The sequence below is a fragment of the Oxyura jamaicensis genome, chromosome 4 (genome assembly GCF_011077185.1).
Source record: "Oxyura jamaicensis isolate SHBP4307 breed ruddy duck chromosome 4, BPBGC_Ojam_1.0, whole genome shotgun sequence".
Taxonomy (NCBI): Eukaryota; Metazoa; Chordata; class Aves; order Anseriformes; family Anatidae; genus Oxyura; species Oxyura jamaicensis.
This window is the reverse complement of record NC_048896.1, coordinates 88,670,823-88,693,412: the sequence shown is the minus strand read 5'-3', so window position 1 is coordinate 88,693,412 and position 22,590 is coordinate 88,670,823. Positions and strand designations below refer to the sequence as shown.

Here is a 22,590-nt window from a genome sequence, read left to right as displayed (position 1 = left end):
GTTATGCCCTGTGGCCTTCCCAAACACCAAATCTAGCAGCCATCTAAAGTCAGTGAGAGAAATACATTTACTACAACAGACCTTATATCAAACAATTTATCTATAAAACATTTATATATGAGTATCTTTCAGCCACCAAAGTCCACTGAACTAGCTACCTCTTGAAATTTGTGTTGAAAGTGCTGAAATTGTTTTCTACGTATGATGTCTAGACAGAGTTGAAGGTGCTTAGAGAAGAAATTTTTAATTAAATTATTTTTTAAATATAAAAGTCATCCTTCTATTGGCAGAGAAACTTCACAATTTTCATACTTCACTGCACTGAGGGCCAGTTTCTATTTGCTTTGAAGTGTTGCAGAAAGTTGACAGGAGGTTTAAGAAATTATACTGAAACTGGTAGCATCGCTGTTAATGGGCTTGTCTTTTGTTTTGTTAAAGAGATTAGAACTTAGGCCGTAGTAAGCTTTTGAAGGTGATTTTCTTCTTTGCTTTTTCTTCAGATTTCTACACACAACAGACCTCTCAGTATTTTATGTTTCCTCCTTTAAATACAGCCACCCGAATACAAGAGAGCAAACCATTGGACACAGAAGATAAAATAGATTTAAATCATATTTAACATGTGGTGCAGATATTGCACATTCACAGATGTGAAATAAAGAAAACAAGTGAGAATATAAACAGGCTACAAATGCTGACAGAAGAAGCAAGAACCTGTATCTCATCTTGTTTGGACAGCATGGGAAAGAGGGGGGGACAGCCAGAGCAGCTGCAAATAACTACGTCTGTTTCACATTCAGAACAAATCATCTTCTTGCCGTAATTCCTGACAAATAATTTTCTTACCCAACAATTTTTAGGTTGATCCCGTAGGGCTGCTGGGATAATCATCCTGACACTGCAGATAACAGGATTGGGATCATAAATCTCAAGATTCAAGTACATTCACCATGGTCGAGTGACCACCAGCATTTTAAGGGAAGGAGAATATTTTTCCCCTGAAAAGATGAGAGCGCATATGCAGAAAGCAAAGTGAATTACAGAATCTGAATTAGAGAACAAAGCATCATTTTCATTTTCAGTTTGCCATGCACTCCTTATCGTTTCACCCACATTCTGCCCACTAATCAAGGCAAGAGGGCTTGGCTGGTGCAACTGGTTCTCGACGGATCTATTTGGGGCCGTTGCTATTGGAGCAACAGCAAAACCGCCTTTTTTGTAGAAGAATCTAGGCTCTGTCCCAGGATATAAGAGACTTTATCTGAGAACAATTATTTTTGTCTACAGAATGAAAGAACCTTTACTCCAGACTAGCCTTGTGTGGAGCTATTCCAGTCAGGCATGTGTAAACGATGAAGGAAAGCATGTCTGTTCTCACTAGTTGGCCCTGGTTGGTAAAATTCTGCCTTTTCCCCACATATTTAAGCAATATTAGTATTATTGAACTACAGAGATGTATTTTTCTTTAGGAATAATGAAGTTTGCCTGTTGAAGCCTGCTTGTCTTCCACAGGCAAAATGAGAACACTACAGACCAGCACCGAGTTGTTTATCAATATGAAACATTCAGCTGATAAAAGCACTAATCCCCAGCCAAACCCTGATAATGGCCCAGCTGACTCATATAAACCACCGCCTTGCTCTAAGTAAAGGCTTTTATATGTGGGTACGCTCAAGTCCTGGACAATATCTAGAATTTCAGCCAATTCTACAGTGAACCACAGCCTTACATACCCACAGTGATAAAAAAATGAAAATAAATAAATAAATAAGATCACCTCCCAAAATGTGAGGAACGTGACACTAACAAAGGCATGCTACACCCCGCCAGGCAATATACTAACCTAGCAAACATGCCACGTTATATCACTTGCAAACCAGCCACAACATAAGGCAAATGCATTAATTGAGAAACTGCTGTCAAAGGAGAAGGGGCTGTAAGTCTGGATTTTCTTTCTTCCCCAAGGACCTCTCCAGCAGCCAGCATCTTGTCCTTAAATAACTGTCACGTATCGTGTACAATTATGTTTTTACTAGCAATACCTGGTATGCCTTGTAATTTCTGTCCTGGTGTTACAAAGTGCTCTCCTCCTCTGGACCCTGCACTCTCACGTCGCTGGTTGTCATGCTCAGGTCACACAAGATCCCCTCTTCAAAAGAACACAAACAGCAGCGGAGCTAAAATACAGAAGGGGTGGAAGTAAACGACTGAAAAAATGAGAATGGGGGTAAATGCTGAACTGCAGTCTTAGCCAACAGGGTCTTACAAGGGGTCCCCTTTGCTTCCATTTTCTCTGTGCTGTTGTAAAGCAAACAGAGCTCTGCAAACAAAGCACCGCCGCCTCACGGGATGCCCAAGCCTTTCTGGAAAAAGTTGGTTAAGTCAATGAGTAAACAGTTTTGTTCGGATCGAGATGAAAGTGACCTGGAGTACAGCGAAAGCTTCTTACCTTCTTTCTTTGCAATGGCAAGGCTCACGCGACAGGACCCTTATGCTCTTGCCGAAGGGTTTATATATTCCCTGTGCGTGGGAGTGAGTGCTTGCGGATTTGGGGAGGGAGGGGAAAGGGGGAAGGGTCCAAACAAAACGTTTAAATGTACCTCCTTTGATGGTGCAGCTGTGAGAGGGCAACTATCTGAGCCTGTTTTGCTGTAAAATTTCAGATGCTGCGTGGTTTTACTGACCTTTATTAAATATGCTTCAGAAGCAGCGCAGGACTCGTGTTTCCACAGCCAGCCTCCCCTGAAGTCCTCTCTCTCCTCTGCATAGTGGACCTCTGCTCTACGTTCGTACACAACACCAACCGATGCTGCATTTTCACCCTTTCTTGTACCCTCATCTTCCCACCTTCTCTCCCAAACATTGCACACAGAAGGTATTTCCTAAACACTGCAAGCAAAAAAGTTAAGAATGAGCCCTATCTGCTTTGGGATAAAACTGCACAAAAGCCCCCAAATGAGGAAGATAAGTCAGGGTATTGTCCTTTCCCAATTCTTTTAGGTGCCTGTGCATTCCCTGATGGGTGCACCACTGAATCCAAGCCTCCACAGTGCAGGGAGCACAGAGCAGGCACAACAGCTAAGGGCAATCCAGCAGCACTGGGGTCCAGAAACGGGGGTTGTGGAGCTGGCTCCCACAGCCACATCACTTCAGATCCAGGTGTTTGTTGTACTGTGCTGAACAACTTGTCCAAGAGAGCAGACCCCTGGTAGCCTCAGCATGCCCGCACCACACCTCCCTGCCTGCCCCGTCTCAGGACGAATGATGGCAGCACACAACTTTAGGGGCTGTTTTCAGAATAAACACACTGTAAGGCAGTTCCCTTTCCTTCAGCACTTTGTTCTTGTTCTGCAAACCTGCAGTCCCGAGCTCGAACTACTCAACCTGCTCCTGTTAATACTGGGTAAATCAGTAAGGGCACAAACACAAGAGTGCTACGGGGCCGGGCTGGTGTCAGCAGGCTGCAGGTTCACAGATAAAGGAGCACGTGGCACAACAAGAAACCTGCTACCTGCAGCATTATGCTGCTGCATGGCAATAGAAACAGGGAGAGGGAGCAGGGCAGGAGAAGTTTTGCCGTTCTCTTTTTGGTTTTAGCCTCCATATTCAATAACATGTTCAACAAAGGGCTAAACCGTTCAGAAATGTTGCGAAGAAACCCACATGCAGAGCAAAAGCCTCTCTTCAACCCCTAGCATCTCCAGCAAGGGTTGGTATTATACGCCTGACACGATTACAGAGGAATATTTAAATACCCTCCCTTCCAAACCATTCTCATCTTCATAACCTAGCACCTGGCTCCCTGGCTAAGTTCCCCAGTATCTCTGTGTCGCTGATATTTGCATCATTACCATCGGGTCTGCAAAACCCAGCCACTTCTGTCAGGCTCCGAGCTGCATCTGACAGCCTCCAGAAAGGGGGAGGCGTGGGGAGGGAAAGTGTTACCTAGGAGCTTCGGGATTTTCTCCGATAGACTTGGTTCATTTTCTCTGAAGCTTGTGTTTTCTTTTTTTTTTTTTTTTTTTTTTTTTTTCCCCCCCTTTCGCCCCACTTCTCTCAATGGTCTGGTGCCCTCGGAGAGCCCAGGAGCAGACACCAGCTGGCCCTAGCAAAGGCCACATCCCCCACCGCCTGCCTTGTTCTCTGCAGCCCGGCTATATGGATCCCTTAATTGCATGCATGTCTTTCAGGCTATTCGCCATGCATGAGCTGTCAGCAAAACCTTGCTGGAAACGCTGGAATTTCACATTTTTCATGGAGATTTTCCATATCAACTGGGCAGTTTTACATTTTCCATGAAATTCCTAATGACTACAGAAAAATACAGCCGTGGTGTTTGGGAGGACTTGCTCAGCTTGCCTTCAGGCACCACTTGAGTGTTAAACGCAAGTGTGTGAATTTACTTAGCATATCATTTCGGGGATGGGATCGGAAGATTTTGTTTTGTCGCAGATGACAGGGGAGAAGCATGCATTCATCCATTCATTCATAAACTCGACTTGTGGCACTGCACGCTGGGGAAGGGATCTTTCGCATCATTTTTAAAACAGAAAGAGTGCAAAGCCCTGTCAACTGACAATATCCATCCAAGCTGTCATTGCCAATCACTTGAATGGACTGCAGCAGAGAGTATTTTCCACAATGAGATACCAATGGGGGTGACCATTAGGTCAGGAATCTTATTTTCTCAGCTCACCAACCCCTGCAAATAAATTCTCACCAAAAGGAGAGAAAAGCCTCATTGATTTGACAAGCGATCAGACACTGCAGTTGTCATTTTCCCAGCAGTTGCTGGCATATTTTTGCCTGGTGTGCGAGATATGAATTTCCTGACTTAACCTATCAAGCGCTTAAAGGGATCATCCATTTTTCATCTGCATCCCTGTGCAAAGCAGAAGTCTCAGCAAGAAGAGCCTGAAAGCAAAACACTGCTCTCAGCTTTAACTTGCTATTAGTTGATTTACAACAGTCCAAATTCAGTGGGACTATTTTGGTGTTAAGAGTCTGACACACTCACTCTACCAGCAATAATGTGTTTTTTTACCCAACAATACCCATCTTAATTTGTAAAACACATCTTTACCAAATTCATTTGCTTTTCCGTACGTTTTTTCATCAAAACCAAACCGAGAGAGGCTACAAAAGCACGAAAACTGCATTGTTCGATGGAAGAAGTCACATTTTCAGGTCTCTTTTTTCTAAGAAATGCCCACGGAGTTGAATTATCTCTTTGGAAAACAGATTTTAAAGTTCTGTATTAATGTGAAAGAATCTTTATGTTGAATTCCAGCAAAGGGCTTAAATTCTACTTACAGTTTTAGTGTCACAGACTGGTGCTGGGAGAAACAGCATGCCTTTCTACCTGTATCTACACTTAAAAGTTCACATTAGACTTGTTTGGAAGTTTTTGGGAGGAATATCTTTGCTGATATTGGTACAGAAAGGTTCTTTGGGTGTATTTTATAATCAGGAGGAGAGCTGGGGCCCTAGCTGAAGAATAATCTGCAGGGGTGATTATGAGTCTGCAGGGATGCAACAGTCCTTCCTCTGCCTCCTCCACATCAGGCAGCTGTGGTGAAACAAGGATCAGAATCCAAATTTTCCAGGGTGACATCTTTGCTTTTCCTTTTTCAAAAACAAAACAAAACAAACAAACAAACAAAAACAGAAGTTCAACATACAGACATTTTTCACAAGAACTGCCCAGTTCTAGACACTTTCTAAAGATCTAGCTGCAGTGCTCACCACTTATTTGAATAAAGCTATTTTACCACCCCAGATTAAGATTTGCAAAACCTGTAATTCCGTTCAGCCATTCTATCTCTAGTTCCCAATAATAAAAAGTGCCACAGGCCTTGCTTAATCTATGGCACAATTATTATTCAGAAAAATAATCCATTAATATTGGAAGGACTTAGGTTAACATTTCAGTAGCTGTGCATATATATACATATATATAAATATATATATGTGCACATACATATTTATTATATACATATATATGTATAAATTCATCCCAATACTACGTATATTTACCATTGGGTTGAAAATCTGAGCAAGTCATATTCTAAAGAATGCCACAAAAACAGATTAAAAGTCAGGTAAAGCCTTGCATCCATACTTTACACTTCGTGCCATCCTTGGTCTAGCATAAGGTTTGTTAGTTTGCCCTAATGGTACTCTCTTAAAAGAGAAAAAGAAGGGAAGGAGTTTTATGGTCAAACGCCAGAGAAAGAAAATTAATAAATTCTCTGGTAAATTGACAGTTTAATAGAGTTGGTATCAAATGCATTAACTGTTGCCAGGGCATTGCCTGTTAATCAGCAGTATATATTTTCTTGCTGGTCTTTTCTATGGAGCATATTGTTGCAGAAATTCTAGTTGCATGCTGAAGCATGAATTTGCTTCCAGAGCAGCCTGGCCAGCTCGAAGTTCTTCCTCCTTCTTCTTCATTGCAGATAAGGAACACTGCCTCTGCTCAAGGACAGAGGACCACCAGAACAACATTTTATTCCTTATACATTTACCAGTGCTGGCTTTGCCACCACCTTGCATACAATACTCAATGATTCAGGCTATGAGCAGCCTCTAGATTGTACTGACACTTTTTTACCTACATTTTCTAGCATTCTTTCCTCTAAGCATTGTACGTGGTAACCGTACCAACGTATTCCTTTCAGTTGCTGCTAATTTCCTGCTTTGATTTTACACCCAACTCTGCAACTACAGCGTATAATTTTTAATTCATACAGCAATGCTTTTAGAGCACTAATGATCTGGTAGATATGAGACTAACACAGTCTAAATGATTATGTCAAAGAAAATGAATTCAATGCTCAGAAAGGTTCTGAAAACAATTAGCCATGGACAAAATCCTAAAAGGAGTCTTCTTTGGGAAATTTAAAACCCTCGGGGGGGAAAAAAAGTTTCCTTTATTCTTTGCATATGAAAAAAATGTCTTTATAAAGCAAATTAAATAAGCATTTTTAGCTACTTCCACTGTATAGCACTAGGGATTTTAAATGCAAGCAGGCTAGTGCTGTCAGGAGGACTCCCCCCCCAGGTCCATTTTTTTTCTCTCTGTCTGCTGTTAAGTTTCTATTATCCTCCATTCCCTGTAATAATGGGCTTAAGATCAAGTGAAACTGGAAATGGAAAGAACAGTGAAAGATGACAGACTTGAAGGGATTTTATTGGAACTATGGGTTGCTCCTAGGGTCAGAATCAGTGAGTATAATTAGATTCCTAGCATTTACAACAAATGTAAAGCAACTCGGAGATTTCTTTTGTGTGCATGTAATTAAACATGCACTTTTACTGCCCTCTGCAGTATTGCAAAGTTACTTTGATTCCAGCACATGAAAGCTGTTTGAAAGAACAGACACAAATCTTCATCTCTATATTGCGCTCATATTTCTGAAAACAAAGCATTTTTCAGAAGAAATGGAATAGCCCCTTTCTAACGGGACACAAAAGGGAACATTGTTTTTACTAATAATTAGAGCCTTTTCAGTACCTCCCAGGAACTCTCTCAATGGGAACTTGAATAGAAAGCAAGCTCCCAGCGCAGACAGCTGAACCCCAGTTTAACCCATGAAGGAAGCTCCAAGGTTCCACCTCAAACTAGCTTCTTTCTCAAGTGCATGAATCAGCACTTTGGGGATAAATTCATTTCCTATTATGTTTCAACACAATCCAAGGGAGGTTAGTGGCAAGCTCCGAGAATAAACTAGCATTGGGAATCCAAAAATACAGCGTGGGGCAGAAGTGACAGATGCTGGACCTTGATTCCTTGCACGTCTTGTATTTAGGTAGTGGATGCTGCAAAATTAAATAGCAAATGTATTGAATAAATTCTGCCCTGCAATACTGCCTTCTCTCCTGATTTCTTACATATACTACTTCCTAACATTGGGTTCTTTGAAACTAAAATGGATTTTGACCCTTCCCAAAGTAAGTTCAATCTCTTTGCCAGTCATGCAGTATTTTGCCAAAATTCTCCCTATTTGTCATGAAGCTCTCAGGAAGGAACTCCCAAATAGTTGTTAACCAATCTTCTCACGTTTTTGAGAAACCATGTAGAAGAAAACCAGAGAATGAGAACTTCCACTAAGTTCAACTTTCTTTCAAAAGAGCTCTTTTACCAATCCAGTTTTGATTAAAAAAAAGCCCCCAGTAGACTTCCCCACGGATCCACATTGAAATGTAATTACAAAAACCTTGCCTTTGTACCGGGGATCTTCTGTGCATTAGCAACACAACAAAGCAGATAATCCCGAAAATAACTTCAGTAAATACACGCATGAACAAAATGTTGTTTGAATGGGTATTTTTGACTTAAAAATGGATTCATGGAACAAAGCTGGTTTTAGCTTGGCTTCCTTAAAGAGGCTTAAATCATTGCATTGTCAAGTCTTTTTCAGAACATCTGTCCCACCCTTTCTAATTTTTAAACTAGCTTTCCATTTTCCTCTGTATTTAACAAAAGGGTACATACCTTCCTGTAAGCTTTATGTGACACCAGCTAAGTAATGAAGGAAGGCCCAGTTAATGCACAAGTGAAGGAAGAGTTGGCACAGCTTAGCTCCTACGTGCTCAGCACGTTACCAAATATCCAGTCAAAAAAGATGGAGCTTTGAATTAGCCAGAGCCAAGACTACTGTCAGCTAGCTAGGCATGGTATGAAGGATGCTGAAAGAGGACACAAGGCTCTTGCTATGAAGGGAGTAAGAGAAACATAAAACAGAAGGCTCAAACCTATAAAAAGCAAGGCTGACAGGTTCTGCTGCCTACGTAACAACCTGCGCATTTTGAAAGGGCTTTAACCTATTAGCTCTGCTGTTTGACTCACCAGTTCTCCATCTGAAGCAAACTCCATCGTATGCAATCATGCGCAATTGAAAAAAAAATTGATTTTATTCTTCTGCAATATTATTTAATTAACTAGACATTAGCCTATACAAATGATGTTATCCCACATTTAACCACGAGAGGACTTCATTAAGAGCAGCCCTGAGGAGAAGGACCTGGGGGTGTTGGTTGATGAGAAGCTCAACACGAGGCAGCAATGTGCGCTTGCGGCCCAGAAAGCCAACCATGTCCTGGGCTGCATCAACAGCAGTGTGGCAGCAGGGCAAGGGAGGGGATTGTCCCCCTGTCCTCTGCTCTCCTCAGACCCCACCTGGAGCCCTGCGTTCAGCTCTGGGGCCCCCAGCACAAGGACATGGACCTGTTGGAGCGGATAGAGACAGGCTGAGGGAGCTGGGGTTGTTCAGCCTGGAGAAGAGAAGGCTCCGGGGAGACCTTACAGTGGCCTTCCAGTACCTAAAGGGGGCTACAAGAAAGCTGGAGAGGGTGCAGTGACAGGACAAGAGGGAATGGCTTTAAACTAAAAAAGTGGAGATTTAGATTAGATATAATAAAGGAACTCTTCACTCAGAGGGTGATGAGGCACTAGCACAGGCTGCCCAGAGAAGCTGTGGATGCCCCATCCCTGGAAGTGCTCGAGGCCACGCTGGATGGGGCTTTGGGCAGCCTGGGCTGGTGGGAGGTGCCCCACTGGATGATCTTTAAAGTCCCCTGCAATCTACATCATTCTATGATTCATTCAATTTTGCACTCAGTGCAAAACAAACAAACAAACAAAAAGACAAACAACCAACAAAAAAAAAACACAGTTTTCCCTTCTATCCTTTTCCTTTAAGCGTCCCAAGATGCTTGCTAAAGGAGAAATATTTGTTAAACGTTTTGTTGTAACAGAAAAGCAGTCTCCACTGTTTGCCTAACATCTTCCTATTCTGCATAGGTACTATGGTTCATTGTGAAGTTTACCTTTTTCCCCCAGGCCTGAAACTTTCAGCATGCATCTTTTGCTTTACTTATTAAACAGCCTTTTAAAAAAGCTGTAAAAACTCAACCCACGAGTTTTATCTTTCTGATTCTCTCCCTCATGCCACTGGGGGGAGTGAGTGAGCAGCTGAGTGATGCTTGGCTGCCTTGGGTGTTAAGCGGGTGTTAAATCTATTATCCCCCCTTAAAAAGTCAAATGGCTTCTCTTGACTCCAGTACTGCCTCATCCTGGTTCTCCACATAAGCCTTAAAATTACTCACTACAGGATTCGGGTGATATCGTGTGACCCGTGTTACCCAGGAGACCAGACTGCATGTATCTGCTGGCATCTCTGGAGTTAATTTTATTCAAAACAACCTGAACAGCCTGGGTATAACTTTGTGTCCTCATTTCATCTGGGATAGTTAATTTTCTTCCTAGTAGCTGGTATGATGCCCTGATTTGGATTTAAGATGAGAATAATGCTGATAACACCCCGATGTTTTAGCTCTTGCCGAACAGTACTTACTGACACTGAGTTGGAGTCTTTTCAACTTCTCGTGCCAACCTACCAGGGCACATCAGGGGCTGTTGAGGGGACAGAGCCAGGGCAGCTGGCCCAGGCTGGGCGAGGTTAAACCGTAACACCTTGACAAGTTTTGCCACGTTATTTATGGGAAGTTTAGATAGAGCTTGGTACTATAAATAATGTGGAGAAACCAAATCACTCATCACCTAATTCCCTGCATAGTCCAGTAAAACACGAAAGTAGACAGCTTGACTATTTCTACTCACTACAAGTGTATAAGCAGCACAAGCACCTGGTGGCTCCTCAAAACATGCAAATTGAGACAACAACTCAGTGTCAACTACCACCCCTATGGTTATGCAGAATCAAGCACTTCAGGATTATGAATACAGAATCAAGATGAAATGAAGTATTAATTTGCAGCTCTGCAATATGTAGTTCTCTACAGAAACCCTGCTGTACTAGTTTACATTCGGTAAAGATACCACCTCATTTAGCATTAATACTTTATCCTTGACCGATGCTGAAGTGTATACTATTGGTTGCTTATTTACATTATGAGTAGTTTTGTTCTAGGCTTCATGTTACTCATTATGAACCTTCAAAACATTCAAAAGTAAAACATACACACACACAAAAATTATGAAAATATTTACTACCACCAGTTGGCAAGAGTACGTGGCACAGTGGCAGAACTACATTAAGTGGTTGATGCAAATTAGATGCACTAACCATTTAAAAAACAAAACAAAGCAGAATAGCTAATAGTAGGTAGTCATGATTTGAAATGGTGTTCCCAAGGAGCTTCATGTGCAATTGCCTGTCAGCCCTACCACCCAAGTTAAAAACCTTGATGCTCAGAAGAGTTACTGTGCTGCCCAGGAAGTCTTGTTTAAAGGCCATTTAGCTAGCATGAAGAAGCCTTAGGTAAAGGCATCAAATGCCTCCAGAGAGGCATGGGAGATCTTGGCTTGACCTTAAGACCACCTTACTTCCACATCACAGCTTCCTCTTGGATGTTTCCCCATCAGCTCAAGACAAATGCTCCAGGATTTTAAGGGTGACTGACAAATCTGATAACTAGTTATAGTCCTTATAGCTAGGATACTCACTTGAGATTTGAGACATTTGTGTCTCCTTTGAGCCTGACAATGTTCTAACACCAACACCCAGAAACTCCAGGTTAGAGATCAAATCAGATGAGGTCCTGTTAACAGAGCTTCAAGTGTCCACCTAGCTTTTCCAGCAGAAGTTTTAGAGAACACAGCCTTGTAACCAGCTCATGGACACCTACTAATCTAAACTGCTTTGAAGGAGACTGCAAAAACCTATTACAAGCCAGTCTTAAATTCACCACGGTGGCCTCACACAACTAGATTCTAGGTCTTCCTCAAAGTCAGAGGACATTGCTAAAACCCATATTATACCCTAGCTTATTATTAACATCAGTCTCAGATACATGGCTTTCAGTATTTTCTCTGCATTTTGTTATCTACAGAACGCCAGTAGTAGAAAATGAAGTTGAAGAGTCATAAATAAACGCACATCCATTTATTTTCCAGCAACATCCCATACAAAAGCAATAGAAACATTAACTGCTTTCAGCAGAAAGTCTGTACAGTGTTATCATTTACAAGTTTTACATTTAGAATCAGCAAATTAAAAAGCATCAATTATTTTCCCTAAACATTTTGTTTTCTTGACTGTATTAACAAACAACTCATTAATATTTACAGATTTCAAATTCAGGCTACTGCTTCGTAAGACAATATTACTGCTACCTCGTCTTTACAATATTGACTAATTTCTTGAGTAATTCTTCTCCAATTGTTTCAGAAACATTTTTGCAAATAAAAAGAATCTTTTTGTTGTTTTTAAAAGGTAAGGCAGTTTAAACTTTAGTGACTGCAACAGACAAGTATACTAGTACTAACGAGCAGTATGCTTCAGCTACCGCCTGCATTACTTCCAGACGGATCTTTGTAGAGAGATGGAAAAGTAAAATGACATACAGATGCTGAAAAACATTTCCCTATTTTGCTCTTGATCTGCAGGTGGACAACTGAAATTAGGGACACAGTGGGGGAAAAAAAATAAAATGGTAAGATCTTGCTGAACTGTTTATAATCACTTGAGAACAGCACTGCCTTCAGCTATTTTTTGTATTGAAAGGTTTTGTAAAAAAAATCTGACATACATAAATTAAAAATTAAAAAGAAGTCACAAAAATTAATTCTATTTTTACATAAATTTGGTCCAGAGGATATGTAGACCAACCACGACTTGGAGAACAGTCTTCAACTTTGCTTAAACTTTCTTACTATTAAAAGGCAGAAAACACCCAGTTTATGAATCAAGCTAACCTCTCAAATTTAAAAGAAACTTCCCCTAAAACAATTTGCAGAAGACTACTTAGCTCACAGTACTGAAATCTTTAAGTGGCTCACTCAAACACGCTTCCAAGTCAAATTCACCTTCTGCTTGATAGTCAATGTGTCTAACTTTGGTGGGAGTGCCAGAACAGGTATCCTAGAATACAAAACACATTAAAAATAAGCAGTCAAATACAGGTTTGCTTATGCAATAATTCATGTAACTTCTGAAATTCATTTAGAGCACTCTATAACAGATGCTTACAAACACTTTTTAAAGGCTACATTAAAACCTTAGACTAGTCTGAAGAGATTTAAGTGAAGGACATTCAACCACTTTCTAAGATTTCTTATGTACATCTTAAGGATCAGTGTATGCATACACCGAAACGTTATACAGAATCAATATTTGTCATGAGATGCATTAAGAAAATGGCAAGAAAAACATTACTAAATCTTTAGAAAAGGGCACTGCTCAGCTGTTCTACGTGTTTTCTAGGTATAGTAAGAGTCTTCAAAACATCTAATCATGCCCAGAAAACTGTACCAATTGATTCCTGTTTTAAAATCAGGTATTGTGAAGTAGCATTTCCTCTCTACATCACAGTTCACCAGTGAGATGTGTTGAACAGGTGTATTCTCTTCTGCAAGCTACGAAAAATTGGGTAAGTGGCCATCTCAGATGATAGTTAAGTTCTAATTCTCTAAATTCAGACTAGAGACAGACATTGATTACAGCTGTGAAAGTGTCTGAATTTAATAATTGCTCAGCCCCTAAACACAGCTGACTGTGGAGCCTCTCGTGTATTCAGCCTACTCTGGTTACAATTCTAATTAACAGACCAATTACTAAACAAATATTTATGCAAATGACAGGCATTCTTACATCATTATCTTGACAGCTCGTTTGAGATTCTGTAGAATGGCTTCCTACGGATTCTGTCTCCATCTCACCAAGGTCAACAGGACTACTGTAAAATAATTAAAAAGCATACACCTTAGAACCAATTACATTTTTTAATAGGAGGTTTATTGTAGTTCATGGGCGCAGACCGGGAAGCTATGTCAGAACAAGAGCAACGAGACCTACAGAGGTAATACAGAGGTGACAAAAGTGCTGAGACAAAACAAAACAGCAGGTTAACTTACACAGCCAAAATGGCTGAAGACTCCATTAAAGCCTTGAGATTGAGTACTGCAACTAAAACCACCCAACGCTAAGCAATGCCTCAATATAGAGGACAACTGTTACGGAAAGAGCAAATAATTTTTATTTCCCTGGACAAGGTTTTCATTTATTTGTTTTCCACCCAAGATTTAACAGCCACAATACATAGAACTAGGCACTAGTATCTGAAGACAGAATAGCATTTCAACACCAACAGGTAAGCTTCACGATGAAATACCACTTAACTCCCTTTGTGTTGATTACAAGTAAAAGAAAGCTAAAGTAAGCCCTTGCTTTTTAGATCCCACTGCTCCATACTGATTTAAAAATCGTCACCATTGTTTGTGGGGGGGATGCCAAAGGATGTGATAAAGTAGCCTGTCACCACAAATCTGTTTCCTGAGGAATTAGTTACATCTGCATCCCTTCATTCTGTAATACCACAGTTTTCTTTTGGATATTCCCTGACCAGCTTTATTGCTTTCTGTAGAGAAAAACGACTATTTGCATCATTCTGTTCTGAGCTCAGTATTCATGAGATCTGTCAGAACTCTCCAGCACTGCTTCTACCACAGATTAATCAATCTACACTGCCCTGAAAGAACCATTCTGCCTCGCTGGTGTGGTATTTCCCTCTATAAAGCACTGTAGCATGAACTCTGATCTCATCCAGTGGAAATACATTAAAAGAAATAGGGGATATATAGATATGCCCTTATAAGCCCAGTCTCACCAATTAGGTCCAGAAGGCTATTACATGCTCTGAGGAGCTGAGTAGCTCTCAAGAACACTAACTGTGGACAAGTAACTAATGAAAACATTCAGTAATCATTGACTTGTCTCACAAATGGCTACACTGCTTTGTTTTTTTGAACATAAGGTGTTGCAGGTTTTTAATATATGCATTTATCTTTAAGATTCTATACATACATTTCTTGTAGATCACACCCTTCTTCAGTAGGTGGATCCCAGGAATGCAGTGCAACTTTCCACAGTTTTATTTGCTGGTCCCATGACCTACGGCTGTACTTCTTAAATTTATTTGGAGTTCTGGGATGAACTCCTGGTATACGATGGCATCTATATTAGACATGAAAAAAATATTAATGATTTTCACACAGAGATATCAGCTGTAAAAGTTTGCCTGACAGATTGCCTGCTACGCAACCCATGCTCATTACAACCCAGCAAATTCTAAGTTATTTTTTTGGGGGAAAAAACAACAACAACAACAAAGACTACTGCACAATTCCAGTACTCAAGTGAAAGGCTGGCATCTACACATGAACATTTTAGTTCTTCCATTTTTGGGTCAAGTGAGGAAAAAAAAAGTCAATGTTAGATCTGAAAACTTAATTGTGCAGTTTCTGCATATACCATATTTTCCAAACTTAAGAGCAACCATAATTCATTTTGTCTGTCAGTTTGCTAATGAGAAAACCGGCTGCAAAAAAAGCAGTTTCATTTCCTCTAACTAAAAAGCACAGCAAAAGCACTTACACTTTCATTTCTGCAGCGTGAAAAAGTTCAAAATGAATTGTACATGTACATTTCCTCATGTACAGAGTAGTTGTAAAAAAAAATCCAAGACACATTTAATTTGTTCATTTCACTTATCTGGTAAAAAAAAGTCTTAGTTTCATTTGTAGATACCTCAGATATCAAGTTTAGTATGTTCACATGCTTACAAAGAACAGGCGTGACCTCTATTTGAATGTTTAGTTTTCCAGAAACTCAAGCAACTTACCTAGGAACTTCTTTGATGTATCTATCGTACGCAATTGTATTTTTTCCATAGTTTATCTGTTTTTGTCTTCTCATTAAAACCACTTCATCTGTCTCAAGTTCTACTGTTGCAGTGGACTCCTTTGAATCAGAACTAAGAAAAGAGTAATATAAAATAGGGGTACCAGAAAACAAGTGATACACCTAGAACAAATTTGCCTGCCGAAAAATTAAAAAGAAACCTTAAAAAAATTCACATGGATGCTGAGAATGCTACTGAATTGCAGTATCAGGGGAGAGCTCGGATGAACTACTTTTACAGTTTTCAGAGGCAACACAGTACATTGGAAAGTTCAAACTTACTGTTTGTCAGCTAAGTTAGAAACCTACCTTCCAGAAGAGGACCTCCTTTCTCTTGAAAACTCATTTATCAGGAGTTTTCTTCTGTATCTGTAAGAGTTCAAGTCAGTATTAAGAATACACACAAAGAGAACAGACAAGGCTGCACTGTCCCAGCTCACAGTTAATTTTACTTCTCAGTTAAGCAGTAGCCTTGAATAAGTCACCCTAAGTACCTTCCCACTATGGAACGGTTGCTTCAGGTTTTCCCTAAAACAAACAAACAAACACACACACACTCCAAAGGACTTTCACTTCCTAAGTCTTCTGTCTAAAAAACCTTCCTATGGTAATGATATGCAAAAACATAAATACCAAAAGGATATTCAAAGGAGATTTTTAAATCTGGAGACACGGGAGGGGTTTTGTCCAAAAGGGAGAGGTTTAATGACTCTCAAGTGTGCTATGTCACTGCTACAGGACTTAAGCCACAGCTGGCCTAAAGCAGAACTTGCTACCTCTGTCTCTCAGGCCAAGGTTGGTCTGATTTTACTACAGCAGTTAAGTTAAAAATACAAGTCAATGCAGATTCTACAGGAAAACTGCCATTTTCCCTCCCTTCTCCACACGTTAAAAACCCACGGGTACCTTGCAATTTCTTTGTTAACGTTGGTTCTCATTTCATCTTCTTCCACTGCAGTTCCCCAGTCTGAACACCGGGAAAGGGGGCCAGGACCTTCTGGTGTTGTAAAACTGAGGAAGAAAAAAATTATAAATTTATTTTATTGTATTTCATCCCTCTTTCATCTCCCCCATTCACAGCTCGGTAGCTATTTGATATATTCATGTACAGTAATCACAATCATTCTTAAGATCTTCTATGGTTCTATGAAAATGTCAGCATTTTAAAACTACAGTTCCACTTTGAGGTTGTCTGTTTTTGTTTTGTTTTTGTTAAGAAGTTTACGTAGATATCTGTAGAAACTAACCACCGTAGCAAGTTACTTAGCCTACACTTCAGTAAGTTTGTTTCCTTCAGAATATGGTATGTGAACTATCATCTTCACTCTTTTACTCACTTGCGTATTTTCACTCCACTAAACTATTTATCAAATATTTACTCTTTCATGATTGCAGACTCCTTAGCTATAAGAGACAAAAGTTAGAACATGTAATTATATTGTACAGATCATTAAAAAAAACAGAATCTGTTTTCGGCTGGTAACCTGAGATTTGCTCTGACCTTGCAAACAGCATTTAACAACTTTATTGCAGCCCATTAACATCACAAGCTGATTCGGACTATTAAAAGGCAATAAGCCTATAACCTTTCCCAGCTGAGCTGCCTACATTCAGATTATTAAATGTTTTCCAGACCACTTTCTGTCCTGCTGATGATTTATCTTCCTAAAGTACAAAATCAAAACCATGTCCTTCCTACAGACCAGAGTTTTCTAATTAGATTTGGAAATTCTCTGGAAAGTTATGAAGGTTCTGCCCAGAGAAGTCTCTTGAAGTCAGGGAATTTGACCCATCTGCACTAAAATCAGCTCCAAATCCCTCCCGGCTCCCAGCTCAGAAATGGGCTTGCACTACTTCTATGTTTTTGTTAAATTCATACTGGAAGTCTTTTTTAGATGAACCCCAGTTATCAACTCAGAAAAGTTTAAAATTCTGTGCCAAACAGCACAGGTCCCTTTGCAAGTATCTGTTCATCCAAAAATGATTTCTAGCATTTACTTAAATCCATCTCTAACTGAAAAAGCAGGCCACATTTGATTACTGCTCTCCCATGGAAGAAAGAGGTGCATTGCTGACTATCCCAAAGTAAACAATTCAGGCATGCTTCTTGAAATTAATTTAGTAATTTGTTTTTGATATTAGCCTTTGAGCCATTGACCAGTGTCTCCTGGGCTTACCATCAGCAAACAAAAACGTGCAATTCTAGGGTACAACCCACCTCATTCTGGATCAGAAGTCTAGGTTCAATCAACAGGGCTGTAGGCTGCAACTCCCATCCACTGATGAGAGGAACAAAAGGGACCCTGCTATTTATAGCTCAGATGTAAACAGCGCTATAAAGTAAGATATGTTCACTAAATTGTCATTTCCTGTGCTGGGGAAATGGTAAGGAAGGCAAATGGCAGCACTATGAACAGTGACTGACCTCTGAAGTGGACCCCCACACATTTGTTTAGAAACAACTTTTTGGGATGATGTAGCATCTTCAGAAGCAAGACTTCAGAAAAATAAGTGCAGATTACTTTGCAGACTTGCATGCTTCATTAGCCAACTTGTTTTTTTTTTTGACCATAACAGTAAGCACAGCCTGTTCCCACAAAGACACACAGGTTTGCTTGTGCTGTTAGAACTTCATGAAAAACATCAGTAAACAAGCATAAAGTGCAAGCATAAAAAATGAAGAATCATAAGAATTAATCACAGAATGGCCGAGGTTGGAAGGGACCTCTAAAGATCATCTACTCCAACCCCCCCTGCTGAGCAGGATCACCTAGAGTGCATTGTGCAGGATGGCCTCCATGTAGTTTTTGAGTATCTCCAGAGGAGACTCCACAACCTCTCTGGGCTGCCTGTCCCAGTGCTCTGCCACCCTCACAATGAAGAAGTGCCCCCTCGCATTCAGTCAGAACATTTTTGTGCTTCAGTTATTGCCCGTTGCCTCTCATCCTGTCGCTGGTCACAACTGAAAAGAGAATGGATCTGTCCTCTTGACACTCTCCCCTCAGATATTTATACACGCTGACGAGGTTGAAAGATTAAAGAGCCTTATTTCTCAAGGAGCAACTCTACAAAAGCACTGCACTATATAAATTTCCTCTGGACTAACTATTTAGTGTGCGTGTTGGAACAGCGCAGAGCCACACCAGGGGCGGGTCAGACCGGTTGTGTGGAAAACCTGCCTTGCTGTGTAGGCGGTCAGACCCTGGGACATGTTCCTGGAGAGGTGGCTGGTGCCGCACGCCGGTCGGTGCTCAGCAGGCATCTGGATGATGCCGTTATCAGTACGCTTTAACTTTTGGTTCGCCCTGAGGCGGTTGGGCTCCGTGACTCGGAGTTCCCCTGCAGGTGCTGTGTTCCAGCGGGGTGTTTCCTGAGGGGAGCAGCCCACGACCTACCTGCCCAGCCTGCCGTCGGCAGCCCAGCCGGAGCTCTCGTCCCTCGCCGCCCCGCCGTCTTGGCTCTGCCTCCTCCGCTTCCCATCCGCGCCGCGCTTCCTCCCCTGGCACCACCGAGGGGCAGACTGCGGGCTGCCGGCGGACAAGACAAAGCCATTATTTCCATCTCTATTAAAAATAAATAAATGAAAAACCACTCGCCGCCCTCACTCCCCGCAACGAAGCGGCCTCCCCTCAGCGAGGGGCCCGCGGCTCGCAACATGGCGGCGGCGGCGCCCCCCACGCGAGGCGGCCTCGCTGAGGGGAAGCGACGGAGGGAAGCGAGGAGGAACGGGTGAAGGGAGATGGCCGAGAGGGACCTCCAGGCTCCCTGCTGGCTCCTACCTGGCGGTCTCGGCGCCGTGAGGGCTCCGCTGCCGGGCAGCCATGGCGTGGGGCGGCAGGGAACGCAGCCGGCCCCGCTTCGCATCTCCCGCCGCCGCCGTGCCGAACCCGCCTCCCCGCCGGCCCCTCCACCGCGGCGCCCCGGGGGGACACACCCGCGTGTGGAGGGCTGAGGAGGGGAGAAATACACCCGCCGAGCCGCCGCCGAGCCTCGCCGGGAACCAAGAGGGCTCCTCGGTGGTTCACGGAGGAACGGGAGGCCTCAGGACGCTCCCGGCACTGTCCCTGTCCCCCCCGCCGCCATGGTTGGGCCCGGCCCGGGGCGTGTTGGCGGGAGAGCGGAGCGCGGCCCCCGGGAGCGCCATAGCTGAGGCACCTCCCTCTCGGCACCAAAACCCCCAAAAAAAGGCGAAAAAGGGAAAGGGGAGGTTGGCCGGGATTTAAAGGTTAAGGCCTGGAGGCATGAGGACGGCTCTTTAATCCAGAAGGAGAATAAGGGTATTTAAACAGCCGCTTCAAGCCCATACTCAAGAGCTACAGTGTAAATTTATGTCTTATAAAGAGACATAACCTTAAATAATAATTAAGATGGGTATTGAATAGCATTGCTTATGCCCTGAGGGTACTAAGCTTCCAAATAAGTGGAGTTTTTAGGGTTACTCTAACTTCAAACACAGGCATCACGAGTTCCCATCCACCTGTGAGATGTGGTACATGCTGGCATTTACCAATAACCCAGAAATTGTCTGGAAAACACCCCCAGGAAAACACAAGCACACCTTTAAATAAAATATCTCTTCATTTAGTCTAATGGACTAAAGGCTGGTGACATGCTTTGGGAAAGATGCATAGAAACCTGACAGCGTTTTCTTGATGGACAATGGATGTAGCTATTGCAGGATCGATGGTAAAGGCCTTTAGAGATAAAGAAATTTTATCTCTACAAAGAGGTGTTTTATTTAAAAAGTCATTAGATTATTTTTGGAATGTAATAACGGCCAGATTTCTGCAGATTCTGTCAGTGTTCAAAAAGTGGCAAGGTGGAAACAAGAATGGGATATTTATCTAAAGATAACATAATAGTCATTCTAGACTTCTGGTTGTAAATTTACTGCTGTCAAGGGGTTACTTCTCAGGAATTGTAAGCTTTTTAAGAACTATTGTCATTTATGGCCATAGAAGCACTCTCTTGCTGTAGAAGCTGGCACAATTTTGCATTAATTCTAAGAATGCAGTGTCCTGCATCACAAACCCAACAGTCTCGCACTAACCCAGGTGGCCTCTCCGTTAGGGGCATTTGGTTACTACCTGCAGCACTGGATAGCTTATTTTCAGTATCCATGTCTTCATTGTGTCTTTTAAATAAATTAAAAAACATTACCACTGTACAGCAGCTAACTTTCAAGGTAAATACATCTTAGATGCCCTGCTTTCAGATCTTAGTGTTTTACTGAGCATGGAGCCAGCCTGTTATCATAGAACAACAGCGTCTTGGAGACTTCCTGCAACAGATCTCAGAGAAGAAGCACAGGACCTGCCTACAAACTCTGAGGAGAAACCCTGGCTCTGGGCAGAAGAGCAAGGGTAAGAGGGAAGAGGTCAGATATAAAGGTCCCTGATCAGCACAGTAATGTTCTGCCAGGCATCGCTGCAGTATTATATATGCTCTCTTGAAGGCCAATAGGAGGCACCTACCAGCTCTGCAAAGCTTAGCATTGCCCTGATGTGGTGAATATCCTCGTCGTGGAGATTTATGGAGCTCATTGTCTGTTGTCTTCCTGTAGTGGGAGAAACTCACACTATTAATTTCTCCCAGAAAGGCCCAAACACCATTTAAGCACTTGGCAAAACTTTCTTTTGCAAAGCTGGGCCAGACAACAGATGGATGAATACATACGCTGCCACAAACTTCCCAGCAAAATGAACAGCTTCAAATTCAAAGTGCTCACTGCCTGCCTGCCCTTGTTGAGCTGCACCAGGCCAGACCAAGAGTCTTGAGCCACTAATTTGCAATAGCTTTTAGAAATTAAATAGTTTGAAGTCCCAGCAGGTAGGTGGCTTGCTTTGAGTTTTTGCACTACTTTGCTTGATTTCACAAATGGGGAAAAAAAGCAAAAGCACTGACAAAAAAAGCAAAAGCACTGAGAATGCGCTGAAATTAATTTTCTCACTTATAGAAAATTCACCTGCATTCTCATTATATCTATATATTTACATACACACACACACACCCCTCAGAGTCTCTTGCTATGTATGCACTTAGAAGTGTTTTTAGCTGTTTCATAATCCCCTTTGGGTAGTGTCTACATACTCAATGCTCCTGGCTGAAATCAGTAGTATTTAGGGAAGATGTATTTAGGGAACACGTGAAGGAAAACTGAGTTCACTTTCCATTACCTCATGTTTTTCTCCCCCCCCCCCCGCCCCCCCTCAAAGTTTGCACACAGGTCCTGCACTTTTATTCTCTGCAAGACCTGTTGCAGGATGTCTCCAAGATGCCCATCTGTGCGTGGTAAGGCTGGCTCTGTGCTCAGTAAAACACCAAAGACCCAAAAGCAGTACAATTTAAGTGATGTACCCATCTTGGAAGTTCCTTCCCCTTTGCCCACATCTCTTCTGCAGCCTTTGTATAATAAATAAGTGCTCGCACAGCAATGTTTCTGCTGCACTAGCACTGCTCCTTTCCCACACCCTAGTACAGATATCAGAGTTGTGTTTCCAGACCAAGGACACTCTTGCAGCTCAGCAGGGGTTCAATGCAGATTCCAACCGATTTCCTCCAGCCTTCTCTGAGATAAGTTGACTTGTTTACTGGAACAAAACCAGCATGTTTACCTGAACTCATCCAACCTGCCCGATAGAGAACGGTTCCAGCCTAGAAGATGCACAGTGCTGTTGGCACAGCACTGTGTTCAGTTTACCAAGCAAAACTATCTGCTGGAACACTGAATAGGGATTACAGCTGCCTTGCATATTTTCTGTCCTTTCCAGCAAAGAAAATCATTCAGAAAATCACTCTCACACTACAGTGGAAATCTTAAGGGAACAAAGGAGGTATCTTCATCATTTTGACCTCAAAGGAGCCGGGTTTTTTTTTGTGTTTAAAA

At 41.9% G+C, this 22,590-nt stretch overlaps 1 protein-coding gene across 4 annotated transcripts; it reads right to left on the bottom strand.

Annotated features, from left to right (window-relative positions):
- Window positions 1-2,820: 2,820 nt before the first annotated feature.
- Window positions 2,821-19,817, bottom strand: SLBP (stem-loop binding protein). 4 transcript variants are annotated; one of them, XM_035326203.1, is made up of 9 exons: window positions 19,484-19,817; window positions 19,100-19,267; window positions 16,611-16,715; window positions 16,014-16,073; window positions 15,646-15,777; window positions 14,829-14,978; window positions 13,617-13,701; window positions 12,780-12,887; window positions 2,821-2,889 (listed from the first exon to the last, which is right to left on the bottom strand). In XM_035326203.1, exons 1-9 carry the CDS (start codon window positions 19,525-19,527, stop codon window positions 2,836-2,838), a joined length of 906 nt encoding a protein of 301 aa, XP_035182094.1. In that variant the 5' UTR covers window positions 19,528-19,817; the 3' UTR covers window positions 2,821-2,835. The 4 variants fall into 4 exon arrangements, with proteins under 4 accessions (XP_035182094.1, XP_035182096.1, XP_035182095.1 ...); XM_035326205.1 differs by having other exon boundaries at window positions 19,100-19,231; window positions 19,484-19,815; XM_035326204.1 differs by lacking the exon at window positions 2,821-2,889 and adding an exon at window positions 11,888-12,420.
- Between the last annotated feature and the right edge of the window lie 2,773 nt (window positions 19,818-22,590).